This window comes from Procambarus clarkii, chromosome 49 (assembly GCF_040958095.1).
Source record: "Procambarus clarkii isolate CNS0578487 chromosome 49, FALCON_Pclarkii_2.0, whole genome shotgun sequence".
Taxonomy (NCBI): Eukaryota; Metazoa; Arthropoda; class Malacostraca; order Decapoda; family Cambaridae; genus Procambarus; species Procambarus clarkii.
The window spans coordinates 20,540,857-20,558,002 of NC_091198.1; the positions used below are offsets into that span (position 1 = coordinate 20,540,857).

The 17,146-nt window shown below is 49.0% G+C and overlaps 1 protein-coding gene across 1 annotated transcript in view; it reads right to left on the bottom strand.

Moving 5' to 3' along the window:
• Positions 1 to 9,180, bottom strand: part of Rab23 (RAS oncogene family member Rab23) — a 30,608-nt gene extending 21,428 nt beyond the window's left edge. The window contains exon 1 of the mRNA XM_045750211.2: positions 8,835 to 9,180. Coding sequence (XP_045606167.1) covers positions 8,835 to 8,876 — 42 coding nt within the window. The 5' untranslated portion in view covers positions 8,877 to 9,180. The remainder of the gene's footprint in view (positions 1 to 8,834) is intronic.
• Positions 9,181 to 17,146: the final 7,966 nt, after the last annotated feature.

A 17,146-nucleotide genomic window follows, 5' to 3' on the forward strand; every position in this document is an offset into this window, starting at 1 on the left:
TGCGAGGCATGATGTTGCTGCCCTAAGATGGAAGGCATGGTGTTGCTGCCCTAAGATGCGAGGCATGGTGTTGCTGCCCTAAGATGGAAGGCATGATGTTGCTGCCCTAAGATGGAAGGCATGGTGTTGCTGCCCTAAGATGCGAGGCATGATGTTGCTGCCCTAAGATGGAAGGCATGGTGTTGCTGCCCTAAGATGCGAGGCATGATGTTGCTGCCCTAAGATGCGATGTCGTGCATCTTACATTGTCTCAACAGCTGCGGTTGCAAAACTTTGCATGAAGCACAAGGCTGCTGTAATCTTGAGTTATGCAGTGCTCTCGTGGAAGACAGGTTCCTTCTCATTTATCCCAGTTCGTGACACGGTAGAGAGCGAGAAGTCTCCTGACTGGTTAGTATATAATATTCAAGAACCTTTATAACATATTCAACACCTTTCTACTATGCAAAAAAAAAAAATATTCTCGGGATTCCACACCTGGAGCAAGTTTTGTGGAGTGCTAGAAGTTGGCAACCATAACCAACCCGTTCTCGCAAATTTAATAAGTCAATATTGACTTATTAAATATGTGCATAGGTGACATACTTAACATAATAGATACCCTTAAAAAGATTCATAGAAAACACCGACCTTACCTAACCATAACACAAGGCGCTCAGTCATCAAAAGACGTGTACTGACTGTGCCATTAGTCAAGAACATCACTATCGTTCACTCCTACACTAACAGAACGGGAGACATCTCCCGTCACGCAGGGTGCAGTCGCACCTCCACAGATCTCCAGTATCAGCTCTTGATACTGGTAATGGCTCAGAAGGGCCACCACTTACGAGCTATTCATGCCCGTGCCACCTTTTGTGTGGCTTAATCTTCATCAATCAATCATCAATCCTACACTGAGGCGCAGTGTCCTCAGGATGAAGGTTAGTGGCGTGTCTCATGTACGTGTCGTCAGGTTGAGGATGGCGTCACGGCTTGTGTGTGCCAACCTTGTCAATGACCCCATAACGTGCATGTAGCGTGGTAAGCGTGTGTGTACACGCCGCTCACCCCAACATTATGCAAGCGTAAAAACCCATCTTAAGCAAGAAGTGGAATAGGCATCCTCTAGCGGTCGCCGGGGGCCTCCCCCTCACTCACCGAACCTACACCTTATACCCACTCACCTCAGAACCTTTTCTGAGAGAGAAACTGTTTCTCTCTCAGCTGTGGTGGTGTGGGTGGAGTGAGAGTGGTGCGGGTGTAGTGTGGGAGGTAGTGGTTATCTTGAGGTTATCTTGAGATGATTTCGGGGCTTTTAGTGTCCCCGAACTTACCCCTTTCAGTGTCCTCGACCAGGCCTCCATCCCCAGGAAGCAGCCTGTGACAGCTGACTAACACCCAGGTACCTATTTTACTGCTAGGTGACAGGGGCATAGGGTGAAAGAAACTCTGCCCATTGTTTCTCGGTGCCGGCGTCTGGGATCGAACCCAGGACACAGGATCACAAGTACAGCGTGCTGTCCGCTCGGCCGACCGGCTCCCTACTGTGGTGATGACAGCTCCTATTGCTACTCCCCAGGAAGACTGAGAAGGGAATGAGAGGGGGAGAGAGATAGAGATAGACTGAGAGAAGAGAGATAGGGAGAGACGAGAGATAGTGAGAGAGGAGAGGGAGGGAGATACATACACTAGCTACAAGACACACTACACTTCCTACTGAACAGTTGGGATGATTCTCAACATTTCCGACAGGACACTGACCGCCCTTAACGTAAGCCAAGACATGTGAGACTCAGTATAGCCACCAGCTCAGGCTAACGGCTCAACCACTTGGGCTGGACGGTAGAGCGACGGCTTCATGCAGGTCGGCGATCAATTCCCGACCGTCCATAAGTGGTTGGGGCACCATTCCTTCCCTCCCTCCGTCCCATCCCAAAATCCTTATCCTGACCCCTTCCCAGTGCTATATAGTCGTAATGACTTGGCGCTTTCTCCCCTGATAGTTCCCTTCCCTTCAGGCTAACGGCAACACTATAGGCTTTCAATGAAAACTTGCAACACAGGTTTGCAGTGCAGACTCAGGTTTGCAGTGCAGACTCAGGTTTGCAGTGCAGACTCAGGTTTGCAGTGCAGACTCAGGTTTGCAGTGCAGACTCAGGTTTGCAGTGCAGACTCAGGTTTGCAGTGCAGACTCAGGTTTGCAGTGCAGACTCAGGTTTGCAGTGCAGACTCAGGTTTGCAGTGCAGACTCAGGTTTGCAGTTCAGACTCAGGTTTGCAGTGCAGACTCAGGTTTGTAGTGCAGACTCAGGTTTGCAGTGCAGACTCAGGTTTGCAGTGCAGACTCAGGTTTGCAGTGCAGACTCAGGTTTGCAGTGCAGACTCAGGTTTGCAGTGCAGACTCAGGTTTGCAGTGCAGACTCAGGTTTGTAGTGCAGACTCAGGTTTGCAGTGCAGACTCAGGTTTGCAGTGCAGACTCAGGTTTGCAGTGCAGACTCAGGTTTGCAGTGCAGACTCAAGTTTGCAGTGCAGACTCAGGTTTGCAGTGCAGACTCAGGTTTGCAGTGCAGACTCAGGTTTGCAGTGCAGACTCAGGTTTGCAGTGCAGACTCAGGTTTGCAACAAAGCTGGCAATGTATCTTCGGCAACGTCGGAATTAAGTGCCGAGTGGCAAAACAGACTTATGCAGACACATCCAAACACAGACTTGTAATGCAGAACTGCATTACGCAGACTTCTAATACAACCCTGCAGTGCAGTATTGCAGCGCAGGGCTTGCAGCGCAAGATTACAACATAATTTAGTCAAATTAAAATATAATTAACGGAAAGTAGTCAATCTTGCTGTGTGGTAGAGGTAATTGGTAGAGGTAATAACAGGTAATTGCTAAATTGCCTCATTTTATCGGGCAACTGTTGGATAAGCCTCGTAATATGAGGTATTCTTCCAGCCACCAAACATTCACAGTGCTAATGTTATACACCATACAAGCTCTAGGACACTATGGTCACATTCACGTACATACATTGTGTCTGCAGGTGACGAGTCACAATAACGTGGCTGAAGAATGTGGACCAGATCATACACTTGAAGGTGAAGGGACGACGACGTTTCGGTTCGTCCTGGACCATTTTTAAGTCGATTGTGAATGGTCGACTTGAGAATGGTCCAGGACGGACCGAAACGTGGTCGTCCCTTCACCTTCTAGTGTGTGGTCTGGTCAACATTGTGTCTCTAAGGGAAGGAACTACCACCAGTAACAGCCGAAGGATATACCCAGAGATCTGGTTGAAACGAGCTGACCAACTAGGCTGTTGGTGTTCGCAATGTCAACTGACATTTGGAGAAAGCCTTCATTAAAAAGGTATGTATAGATACAATGGAAGAGGGGTGATGGAAGAGACATACAATCCTGGACACCGTTCGATACCCCTCCTAGTGTAAACATATGTAATTGGAGATCTAAATAGGCTAGCCTCATCCAACTTTGCACAGTTATTGCCGTGATGTAGGTGCCCAACATGGGTCCGTCGGTATGGGCACCATTAACGCGAGTACAACGTGGCATGGTCCTATGACAACCCCCATCTGATAGACAAGCACACACCATTACCCCCCCCCCATTGCTAATCAATAGATCCCCCCTCTTCAAACTCGCCTAAGCAAGGCTAGACCCTCACCATAACCAAATTCATTTTTCCCTAACTGGCCTCGTCTCCTCATAGCTAACCCGCCCCCCTACTGATGCTGTCCCGACCCCAGCAAGGTGGCCGCCCCCTCCCCCAGCAAGGTGGCCGCCCCCGACCCCAGTAAGGTGGCCTCCCCCAGCAAGGTGGCCTCCCCCAGCAAGGTGGCCTCTCCCAGCAAGGTGACCGCCCCCGACCCCAGCAAGGTGGCCTCCCCCAGCAAGGTGACTGCCCCCTCCCCCAGCAAGGTGGCCGCCCCCTCCCCCAGCAAGGTGGCCGGGGGGGTGGTGGTGTAGGGGTGGTACAGCAACTCACCAGAAGAATGTAGCAGCTCCTCCAAGGTCACCCCTCCCCGGTCTAGCAGCAGTATACCGTAAACAGCGCGCCAAGACATTCATAACCCCAGCAAGGCGAGGCGGACAGTTTAGGTCAGAGCTCTCATATAATACCTATTGGTTTTTCGACCATATGGATCTCGCGGACGTCACCCCCGAGTAGCCCACCTGTCGATACCTTGAGACAACAAACCCTAAGGAGCGTGAACAAATCCACAAGGGCCGTGACGAGGATTCGAACCTGCGTCCGAGAGCATCCCAAACGCTGCCTTAATCGACTGAGCTACGACATGGTCATAAAGAGTTGAAACAGAAGTTCTACTGAACTTACTGGATTTGATGCATTTGATTTGATTGTTCGTGTAATGCATCATGAAATTCTGATTTCTGTGCCTGAGGAACATGCACGAAAAATGGCGTGTGGGAAAGGGGCCATAATCACAGAGAACGATACGAAGGTATAAATAATAATTGCTAGACAATATGTGGGAGTTGAGAGTATACAATAATGAATAACTGAGGTATGATGGAAAACACACGCAATATAGGTGAGAATATTTTAATTGTTGGTAACTTATGTTAGGATAGACCCTCCCCTCTCTCTAGGCACACACAGCACCGCTCCTGTGCCAGGTAAGTCCGCTACGGGCTCACCGTAGCCCGTGCTACTTTGCCACGCTCCTGTGCCAGGTACGTCCGCTACGGGCTCACCGTAGCCCGTGCTATTTGCCCCGCTCCTGTGGCAGGTAAGTCCGCTACGGGCTCACCATAGCCCGTGCTACTTTGCCACGCTCCTGTGCCAGGTACGTCCGCTACGGGCTCACCGTAGCCCGTGCTATTTGCCCCGCTCCTGTGCCAGGTACGTCCGCTACGGGCTCACCATAGTCCGTGCTACTTGCCCCGCTCCTGTGCCAGGTACGTCCGCTACGGGCTCACCATAGCCCGTGCTACTTGCACCGCTCCTGTGGCAGGTAAGTCCGCTACGGGCTCACCATAGCCCGTGCTACTTGCCCCACTCCTGTGCCAGGTACGTCCGCTACGGGCTCACCATAGCCCGTGCTACTTGCACCGCTCCTGTGGCAGGTAAGTCCGCTACGGGCTCACCATAGCCCGTGCTACTTGCCCCACTCCTGTGCCAGGTACGTCCGCTACGGGCTCACCATAGCCCGTGCTACTTGCCTCGCTCCTGTGCCAGGTAAGCTACGGGCTCACCATAGCCCGTGCTACTTGCCCCGCTCCTGTGCCAGGTAAGTCCACTACGGGCTCACCATAGCCCGTGCTACTTGCCCCGCTCCTGTGCCAGGTAAGTCCGCTACGGGCTCACCATAGCCCGTGCCACTTGCCCCGCTCCTGTGCCAGGTAAGTCCACTACGGGCTCACCATATCCCGTGCTACTTGCCCCGCTCCTGTGCCAGGTAAGCTACGGGCTCACCATAGACCGTGCTACTTGGAACGTTTTATTCCCAGTACATGCGTCCGTCTGTGAGACATTGAATAGCCAATGACTTGAAAGGTTGCAGAACATAATGATTGGCAATGAGAACCAATCTATTATTTACCTCTGTGAATGGGAACAATACCATTGAAAAATACCGGGTGCATCTGTTCACCTAATAGTAAATAGGCACACGGGGATTAGGCAACTGTTATGGCTTGCATCCTAAGGAAGGTCAGTAGTTGGCTTAGTGCCGGGGTGGTGAACCTATGGCACACGTGCCATTGATGGCACGCCTTAAGGAACTTGAAAGTGGTGAAAATGGTAGCCAAAGTAGTTAATACAACTATCTAACCTATACACGTGAAGGTAACAATGCTTTGGTCCGCCATGGACCCCTATCAGCCGTGATGTAGTTAATTGGATTCTACTCTTGCTGTCGAAAGAGTTAATTATCAGAAGGTGAAGGGACGACGACTGTTTCGGTCCGTCCTGGACCATTCACAAGTCGATTGTGACTTGAATCGCAATCGACTTGAGAATGGTCCAGGACGGACCGAAACGTCGTCGTCCCATTCACTTTCTAGTGTGTAGGTCTGGTCAACCAACCCGTTCTCGCACTTGCTTATAGGTCAATATTGGCTTATTTAATAAGTGCATATGTGACATACTAATTGATTGTAAATATTTTAGTTTACCTTGAAAAGCTTCATAGAAAACACCGACCTCACCTAACCTTCTTAGTATGTTAAGATAAGCATCTTATTGCTTCTTAATTACAATTATTACTTAACCTATACCGTTGATAGGTTAAGTAATAATTGTAAATAAGAAGCAATAAGATGCTATTTATGCTAAGATGCTACAAGATACTAGACGTTATTGTGACTTCTCGTCTGCACAGGAAATTATCAGATTTAGATTGAGAGAATTACTTATGTACAACAACGTGTATTGTTTTAGTATTAGTATTAGTATTGAGAGTTCAATAGGTGCAGGTGCAGTCTCCGTGGTGTAGTGGTAAGACACTCGCCTGGCGTTCCGCGAGCGCTATGTCATGGGTTCGTATCCTGGCCGGGGAGGATTTACTGGGCGCAAATCCTTAAGTGTAGCCTCTGTTTAACGCAACAGTAAAATGTGTACTTGGTTGTAACAACGATTCTTCGCGGCAGGGGATCGTATTCCAGGGACCATAGGATTAAGGACTTGCCCGAAACGCTACGCGTACTAGTGGCTCTACAACAATGTAACAACTCTTGTATATATCTCAAAAAAAGTTTGGATGAAATTTGTCTTTTTTGACAAATTAAAAAATTTTTGTCAAAAATAATCTAACCCTGAGCACGTTCGTATTTTTTTTTTCAGAGATTCCTCTTCAGTCTGTCATACTTTTGTTAATAGTGAAACAACGAGTACGTATAAATAATCAACACTAATACTCATTTTTCATTAAAAAGCTCTTTTATTATTATTATTAATTCATTAAATTTCCGTTTTGTGGATTTCTAGTTACGAATAACATGTAAATCCTAAAGGTGTTCCATGTAATACTATTCAGAAGCGTTATTGGTTGCCTAAAGGAACTTAAAGAAAACTTCAAGTCAAACACTTTGTTCGAAAGCTTTAAATAATCGCCCACCAAGCGAGGAGCGAGTGTCTTACCACTGCACCACTGACAGCCCCAACTTTCAAAACAGCTGAGGGCCCCAGGAGTCAAAACAGCTGACAGCCCCAGGGGTCAAAACAGCTGAGGGCCCCAGGAGTCAAAACAGCTGACAGGCTCCAGGGGTCAAAACAGCTGACGGCCCCCGGGGTCAAAACAGCTGACGGCCCCAGGGGTCAAAACAGCTGACGGCACCAGCTGTCTTCACCAGGTGTCAGCTGGTGCCTCCCCCTCCCCCCCTCCTCCAGCACACTTCACATTACCCGTTGATACTAGGCGGGGCGAGGAAGGTAAACATAACAGAGTGGTTGCCCCTGGCGACGGCCGGAGGGAGGACGCGTCCGGCGCCATGTTGTTGTAACTGGTTCTCAGCTGATGCGTCGACTTCTCTCGCCTGCTCACTTGAAGGCTCGATTATCCTCGCCAGGTCACGAGGAAGCTCGACTATCCTCGCCCGGTCACGAGGAAGCTCGACTATCCTCGCCCGGTCACAAGGAAGTTCGACTATCCTCGCCCGGTCACAAGGAAGCTCGACTATTCTCGCCCGGTCACGAAGGAAGCTCGACTATTCTCGCCCGGTCACGAGGAAGCTCGACTATTCTCGCCCGGTCACGAGGAAGCTCGACTATTCTCGCCCGGTCTCACACCAGGATAACACCAATAAGGACCAAGATAACACCAACAAGGACCAGGATAACACCAACAAGGACCAAGATAACACCAACAAGGACCAAGATAACACCAACACGAACCAAGATAACACTAACAAGGACCAAGATAACACCAACAAGGACCAGGAACAACGATTACAGCAATACGCAAGACCTAAGTAAGAAGCTAAGCCGCTATCTGGCACGATAACCAGTCCCCAGGGGAGGAAACTCCCCCTCCGAGGGAAAACATTATAGTGTATTATACAAATACACTATGTATTATAAAATTATAATGTGTATTTAGATAAAAAATACATTAAGGGACGGGAGAGGGAAGGTGTGACCACCTGGCTTTCATTGTGAAGATCAGGTTATCTTGAGGTTATCTTGAGATGATTTCGGGGCTTAGCGTCCCCGCGGCCCGGTCCTCGACCAGGCCTCCTTTTTGTTACACATTCCCAGGAAGCAGCCCGTAGCAACTGTCTAACTCCCAGGTACCTATTTACTGCTAGGTAAACATGGGGCATCAGGGTGAAAGAAACTGGCCATTTGTTTCCGCCATCGCCGGGGATCAATCCCCGGTCCCCAGGATTACGAGTCTTGAGCGCTGTCCACTCAGCCACCAGGCCCCTATGAGTGTGTGTATGAGTGTGTGTGTGTGTGTGTGTGTGTGTGTATGAGTGTGTGTGTGTGTGTGTGTGTGTGTGTGTGTGTGTGTGTGTGTGTGTGTGTGTGTGTGTGTGTGTGTGTGTGTGTGTGTGTGTGTGTGTGTGTGTGTGTGTGTGTGTGTGTGTGTGTGTGTGTGTGTGTGTCAAAAGATTTTTACTGTGTTAGAAAATAGTAACTGTTTCCTGCCTCCTTACGTAAGAAAATGTTTATAATAATACTTAAAAACTGTTTATTTTTAAAGTTCAGTAAAACACATTTCTTGTCCATAAGGAAATGTAATGATTTTATCTCTAAAAAGTCTGGTATTGTTTACATGAAGTAAAAAAAACGGGAAGACATTTTCTAAAAATACAGAAGCCAATATTTCCTCGTGAGGGGGAGGAGTTACTCCTCATTAATATTTGTTCCTACCTTAATGGCGACCTCCAGATCCTCCTCTCTCATGATGGTCATCTCCGTGAGGTGTGAGGTGTTGGGGTCTCCCCCAGCCCACACAGGTCACAGGGCAGTGTGCCGGAGGCAGCGATGGCTGACCCGCAGCTGCTGGCCCTGGAGAAGATGGCAGCAGGTGGTGGCCCTGGAGAGATGGCAGCAGGTGGTGGCCTTAGAGAAGATGGCAGCAGGTGGTGGCCCTAGAGAAGATAGCAGCAGCTGGTGGCCCTAGAGAAGATGGCAGCAGGTGGTGGCCCTAGAGAAGATAGCAGCAGCTGGTGGCCCTAGAGAAGATGGCAGCAGGTGGTGGCCTTAGAGAAGATGGCTTCCTCTGTATCGACAGGTTCCCTGGATAGCTGGAATTTGCCTGGAAGCAGGTGGTGGCCCTGGAGAAGATGGCCGCAGCTGGTGGCCCTAGACGGTGCCTTACTGGCCAGCTTCTCTCATCTCCACTTCAGACGCCTGAAACACAACAATAAACTACATTATATTCATGCACACGACTGTAAAGTGGCGGCCCAGTTGGGTGGGTGTGGAGCAACATTACTAACTGCGCACTCTTCTAGTTGAGTCCCATCCCGAATCCTTATCCTGACCCCTTCTCTGTGCTATATAGTCGTAATGGCTTGGCGCTTTCACTGATAAATCCCTCACCTAGTTGTGCTTGCAGGGGGGTTGAGCTTTGCTCTTTGGTCCCGCCTCTCAACTGGTGTACAGGTTCCTGAGCCTACTGGGCTCTATCATATCTACATTTGAAACTGTGTATGGAGTCAGCCTCCACCATATCACTGCCTAATGCATTCCATCTGTTAACTACTCTGACACTGACAAAAAATTATTTTGTTTCTGTGGCTCATTTGGATACTAAGTTTCCACCCGTGTCCCCTTGTTCATGTTCCACCCGTGCTAAATATTTTGTCTTTGTCCATTTCAGGAGGCCTGGTCGACGACCGGGCCGCGGGGACACTAAGCCCCGGAAGCACCTCAAGGTAGCCTATCCTACCAATTCCCCTGAGAATTTTGTAGGTGGTGCCCGTAATTGCACATGAAGCCCGTAATTGAGTTCGGTTATTCGCGATAACCTTGTTACTGTGATATTTAGGTCAAAGTTTTAAATGGAGGTGGGGTTTCCTCCTTTTTCCCTGTTTCTTTTTCGCTTCTGTTTTAGTGCACTGGTTTTAGTCTTGTTTTAATAACATAATCTTGGTGGCGGATGTATCCAACGTCTCCTTCACTGAGAAAGTTCTTAATGACCTCCTTACCGTCTCACCAATCACTATCATCATCTCCAGTTCTCACATGTGACTTGAGCTACATGTGCAAACTCTTCAGAACTATCAAACTATCTTAACTTTCCAAGGTTTCTTTCTGCAATTTAGCATCATCCAGTTGATACCTTGTATCATCATCTAGGTTCCAGCAGGCGATACAATATGTCACAATAACGTGGCTGAAATATGTTGACCAGACCACACACTAGAAGGTGAAGGGACGACGACGTTTCGGTCCGTCCTGGACCATTCTCAAGACGATTCTAGCAGATGTGTCAGTTGCCACACAGCCACCTGTCTTAGGCGCCACCATCACTGAGGCAGGTATGATAATTAGCCCGTACTTACGTATTATGATGAGGGGCGTTGTTAGGGGACGTTAATGACTCTATAATGACTGGAATGTAAGCGTTCCGAGGTCGAGAAATGATTGGTGAAAGGCTCACTCTGGAGTTCAGTGATTAGGAACAGTGTTGAACACCTGGAGTTGTTCATACAGCCTCTTCATCAGCCACTCCGTTAATAATGCATCCTACTAACCTAACCAGAAACGTACCAACCCAAACACCCCACTTAACCTATGGTGTCCGACGCATAGATCTTTAGGAACAGCTATCCGTTTCCGGGCTATTCATGCCCGTGCCACCTACTGCGTGGCTTAATCTTCATCGAGCTGCTACTTTTTGTTAGTAGGTTGCATTTGTGACGTTGGTAAACATAACGTAGAAAACGCGATCTATGAGTTGAGACGGCGTTTCGAGGTGTGAAGTGTCTCTCGCTGTTCTTAAGAAGTTGTTATTTATTCAATTCTCTCTTAAGAATAAGTGTCGAAAAGTGGTTCCATCCGGCAGCAGCGTGTGTGTGTGTGTGTGGTCTGCGTCGCGGGTGTGTTGTCTACCTTCAGCTTTTACCAATAAAAAGTTACCTCTAACTTGTCAATAATTTACAGGTAAAGCCTCCGTGTAAAGTTACCTGCTGGGAGGCAATTAACCCAATAGTTAAAGTGTCATATCTGGGGAACAGAAGCAGAGGCGCCACTATTGCACTACTTACTGGAATGTGAAGCTACTGAAGCCCTGCGCATCAAACTCAACATTAATCCAACGGCAGCAGCTGCATTAGATGCACATTCCACAGCGACTACAATGATTAGAAAAGCAGTTGAAGATTGGAACACACTAGCGAACACTATGCATTTATATCCGCCACCAAGATAATGTTATTAAAACACAGCTAAAACCAGTGGGCTAAAACAGAAGCGGCAAAGAAATGGGAGAATAGGAAGAATTCGTTTGCCTTTCCACTAGAAAATTTCGGCATTGTGGAGAGTGGAGGACCTGTTGCATGGGTAACAGCTTCTCCTCCATATTGACCTATCCAGGCTTTGCGCCCTGGAGAGGGCACTCCACCCTCGACAACCTGGATGCCTACTACTATTACTATGGCGTAGCGGGGGTGTATAGGTCACGTAACCTTCCTACACCATTGACGCTATCGCTGGCAGGGTGGCCATGGTTCTGTGCTAGTCGGTGATACCCTGGCAGTCTGGGTTCGACACCTCTGGGTGCAGTGAAAGTCCCGCCACCACCGAGAGTCCTGTAAACACCGCTGGTGTAGTGAAAGTCCCGCCGACAACACCGGTTGATACAGACACCTGTCGCTCAGTATTTCCTCACTAAAGAATAGTCCCGTCAGCTCGTTGAGACTTCCCGTCACCACAAGCGGAACCTTCACAAGGATACAAGTCTCATGTTCCATTGTCCAATGTGATGAAGCACTTGCGTCTCACCGCTCACACCCTGGGATTATATAGCCCCGTCACTGCCAATCTTTGCAGTGAAGAATGGCACTTTCCTTGAGGTCTGAGGTCTGCAGGCGAGGAGTCACAATAACGTGGCTGAAGTATGTTGACCAAACCACACACTAGAAGGTGAAGGGACGACGACGTTTCGGTCCGTCCTGGACCATTCTCGAGTCGATTGTGTCAATCGACTTGAGAATGGTCTTGAGGTTATCTTGAGATGATTTCGGGGCTTTTAGTGTCCCCGCGGCCCGGTCCTCGACCAGGCTTCCACCCCCAGGAAGCAGCCCGTGACAGCTGACTAACACCCAGGTACCTATTTTACTGCTAGGTAACAGGGGCATTCAGCGTGAAAGAAACTGCCCATTTGTTTCTGCCTCGTGCGGGAATCGAACCAGCGCCGCAGAATTACGAGTCCTGCGCGCTATCCACCAGGCTACGAGGCCACTCCAACCGGTCCAGGACGGACCGAAATGTTGTCGTTCCTTCACCTTCTAGTGAAGTGTCATCTGAGGTGTCATCCCACCAAACACACCGAAACTAAGACGTTGGTACAACGTTCGAACAAGTTTTAACACTTCCTAACCAGTTATAACAACCAATATATCAAGTTGTAACAATGTTCTAATACGTCATAAACACGGTAAGCCAAGATGTAACAACTTTATTACAAGTTGTAACAGGCGGAAAATAGAGACAGTTTCGGTTTGTGTTTCCAGGGAACCTAGGTGTGGTGGAGGGGCAGAAGGATCGCTGGGGTTATCAAGGAGTACAACAACCCACTTCTCAACTAATTGCTTGTGTAACCTCATCGCTAACAACGTCACAAGTACAACCTACGATGAGAAATATCGGCTTACAACTCGTTCTATACAACGAACTCGATACGTTAGGTGCGTTTGCTTGGGTTCGAACGTGTCTGGTAAGCTAGGGAGGTTAGAGAGCACATCCTCCAGGTGGTGGGTGACGCCAAACACCACCCAAGACACCCCTTGAAGGTATCCCAACTGGGGTCACCTGCGGGGTAACACCCAACATAACCATACTCTAAATAAAAAACAACAAATTCTCGTATATAAATTAATATTATATTTTAGAATTTTGTGTGTAGTTAGACCTTCTTCTTGAGGCTATCTTGAGATGATTTCGGGGCTTAGCGTCCCCGCGGCCCGGTCCTCGACCAGGCCTCCTTTTTGTTACATATGATACATTTTATTCGTACGGATGTCAGGAAGTGTCCGTGTACACGTGACGTCAGGTGTGTGTTAAGCAGTTTGGTGTTCGTGACTGTGTGGTTGGTGGGGGGGGGGGGGGGGAGAGGGGGGCGAGAAATCCCCTGGATCAATAATGCGGTGGTCCGGTCATTTCCAAGGCTTCGGTCGCTGTTGTTGATGCTCACTATAGGTGATTAATGGGCCGGTTGTGGCTCCGTGTTGGGGGCCGGTTGTGGCTCCGTGTTGGGGGCCGGTTGTGGCTCCGTGTTGGGGGCCGGTTGTGGCTCCGTGGTAGATGGCTCTTTGCAAGGGCTGACACCCCCCCCCCTCCCCCTCTCCCTGTTGTCGGAACGTTATTACGGCTCTGTGAAGGCAGATTAGAGCTGTCTCTGTGCAGATCTCGGCTCTATTATGTGTCATTAAAGGCTTCTTCCTGACATAGATTATGGCGCGGTGTTGGAGCCTAATATAGATACTTTTGGGTCAGATTATATCTGGGGATGACACAAATAACTATAGCTACCCGAGGGCTATGTTTAGCACGGGCGGCAGTCTGGATCAATGTTTCGCTGCAGGTATATACACGCACGTCAGACCAATTCGGGAGTATGCAGCCCTATCGTGGAACAATGGGATGGAGAGATTGGTCGGGTGAAACTGCGTAACACATCCGGCAACTGGAAACGCGGGATCCAAGAGCTTGTTCGATCCTGCAATTACAAACAGGTGAATGCAAATTCAATCCATGCTCGAGTGCTGCGCACACGCGCGCATGCACGCGCAGTCTCCCATGCACACACACACGTCACTAATGAGCCGGACTAGGAGTTTGTCCATGTCCTTCTGTAACTTACTGCAGTCACGAACAGCACCGCTCCTGTGCCAGGTAATCTACGGGCTCACCATAGCCCGTGCTACTTGCTCCGCTCCTGTGACAGGTAAGTCCACTACGGGCTCACCATAGCCCGTGCTACTTGCTCCGCTCCTGTGACAGGTAAGTCCACTACGGGCTCACCATAGCCCGTGCTACTTGCCCCGCTCCTGTGCCAGGTAAGTCCACTACGGGCTCACCATAGCCCGTGCTACTTGCCCCGCTCCTGTGCCAGGTAAGTCCACTACGGGCTCACCATAGCCCGTGCTACTTGCCCCGCTCCTGTGCCAGGTAAGTCCACTACGGGCTCACCATAGCCCGTGCTACTTGCCCCGCTCCTGTGCCAGGTAAGTCCACTACGGGCTCACCATAGCCCGTGCTACTTGCCCCGCTCCTGTGCCAGGTAAGTCCACTACGGGCTCACCATAGCCCGTGCTACTTGCCCCGCTCCTGTGCCAGGTAAGTTACGGGCTCACCATAGCCCGTGCTACTTGCCCCGCTCCTGTGCCAGGTAAGTTACGGGCTCGCCATAGCCCGTGCTACTTGCCCCGCTCCTGTGCCAGGTAAGCTACGGGCTCACCATAGCCCGTGCTACTTGCCCCGCTCCTGTGCCAGGTAAGCTACGGGCTCACCATAGCCCGTGCTACTTGCCCCGCTCCTGTGCCAGGTTAGTTACGGGCTCACCATAGCCCGTGCTACTTGCCCCGCTCCTGTGCCAGGTAAGTTACGGGCTCACCATAGCCCGTGCTACTTGCCCCGCTCCTGTGCCAGGTAAGTTACGGGCTCACCATAGCCCGTGCTACTTGCCCCGCTCTTGTGCCAGGTAAGTTACGGGCTCACCATAGCCCGTGCTACTTGGAACTTCTTCCGAGTAGCTGAATCTATAACAGCAACAACATACTGCAGTCGTCGTCTGTTTTTTTTCATTCCTCATCAGTTTTGCAATATCAAGAAACATTAGCATGTCCGAGTTCACTCCCTCGAGCAGCTCGTGTACTGAAATTAGGAAGAGCAGTGGTTCCAAGACAGAGCCTTGTGGGACCTCTCCTTGTTACATTTCTCCAGCTTGAAACCTCCCTCCCTTGACTGCGGCTCTTTGTTTTCTGTCCTCCTGGTACTCCCTTGTCCAGCTCAGTGTTTCCACTCCACTACGGGCTCACCATAGCCCGTGCTACTTGGAACTTTTTGTTCCAAGTCTAGATTTTGTTCTTTGATTTTGTCACGTCTAGTTACCCCGGGATTTTGTTCACCTATAATACCGTGACTACAATGTCATCCAGTACTTCCTCCAGCCTTTCATCTTGCAGCACTGGGTCTCCACGCTGGTTCTAATGTAAAGACCTCCTGAAATCTTTCCCCCAGTTCCTCGCATACCTCCTTATCGTTCTCTATAAGAGCTCTCCCCCTTGTTCCCTCAATCTGAGTACATTATCTCTCACTGTCGTTTTTCTCCTTAGCCTATATTTTTTATCCTTATCTTTCCTCCTACACCTATAGAATAGCTTTAGTTGTTCCTTAGCTTTTGCAAGAATGTCATTTTCAAATTGTCTCTCGGCTTTTCTCCTAATTCAGGCAGTCATTCCTCGTTCTCGTTGGTGTGTATAATGTTCTCTGCTCACATTTATCTCTACTTTTTCCAGTTTTTTTTCTTCTCCAACCACTTGGGGTGGACGGTAGAGCGACGGTCTCGCTATATGCAGGTCGGCGTTCAATCCCCCGACCGTCCAAGTGGTTTGCCACTATTCCTTTCTCCATTCCTATCCCAAATCCTTATCCTGATCCCTTCCAAGTGCTATATAGTCGTAATGGCTTGGCGATTTCCCTTCACAATTCCCTCCCTCCCCTCCTGTTGCAGGCGAGGAGTCACAATAACGTGGCTGAAGTATATTGACCAGACCACACACTAGAAGGTGAAGGGACGACGACGTTTCGGTCCGTCCTGGACCATTCTCAAGTCGATTGTGTAACAGTTCCCTCCTGTTCTTTATCTTGATCTTCATCTGTCCTTTCCCCTAGCTTCTCGGCACTGCCTATTGAATCAAGAGTTTAGTTTCTTCATCTAAGGAGCTCATACAACTCCTTCAGTGGTATGAACTATTCCACTATATGTTTATATTTCTCAGCAATGAATTCCATCTCATTTGCCGTCTTCCCTTTCCATTTCCCATTGAATTTCCCGCAGAAAGTTCCTCATTCTCTTGCAGTCCGAATCTGTAATCGCTCTTCCTCAACGGGTTTCTTTGCATAATCAATCTTTCAGCTCCACTATGTATTCGAGCCTGACAATGCAGTGCTCGCTGGCTCGTAGAGGCATCTCGTACTATTTTGTTCAAACATTAGTGTTGCTGCCGTCTCCTCTCCTCTTTGTTCTGCGACAATCTTGGCTTTAAGATGCGTTTGTCTGCAGTGCCTCTACTAGTTTTACTCTCCATGTCTCATCACTCTTATGAGTATCTATATTTATCCTGTTTGGTTCTGTTTGTCCTCTGTGGTTAAAATCCCCCAATATTAGAATTTTAGCTCTTGCTCCACTTGTTACTGAGGCCGATTTTTCCATCACCTTTAGAGAATGTTCATTGCATCTGTTGTATTCTTGTCTAGACCTTCTATTGTTTGGTGGGGGGGGGGGGGGAGGGAGAGGGTTATAAATTACTCATACCACTATCCTCACTATCCATATATACCACTATATTTTCAAGCAGTATCCTCCCCCGCGATAGCAGTCTGACGATTAAATGCGACCTCAGAACACTGAAAAGATTTACTGAACAAAAAATTGTACCACTTACGGGGCTATTCATGCCAGTGCCACCTTGAGGGTGGCTTAATCTTTATCAATCAATCATCCTCACGCCTCCCACTGTTGTTATTCATAGTATATAGTATGGTCAGCTCTCTCTGACCAGTATTTTGACCTCTACCCTTTTTAGGTCAAAAGATTTATCTTTTGAGGTCTTCAAAGTTGCTGTGTAGCTGTAGCAACGGAGCTACACCACCTCCCCCCATCTCTGCATCCTATCTATCCATGCATCTAATCCTGGCAAGATTGCATTTCCTACAGCGCCTGTTAGTTTCGTTTCCGTTATCGCCATTATGTGCGGGTTGTATTTTTGCCACAGTTTTTTGTAATTCTA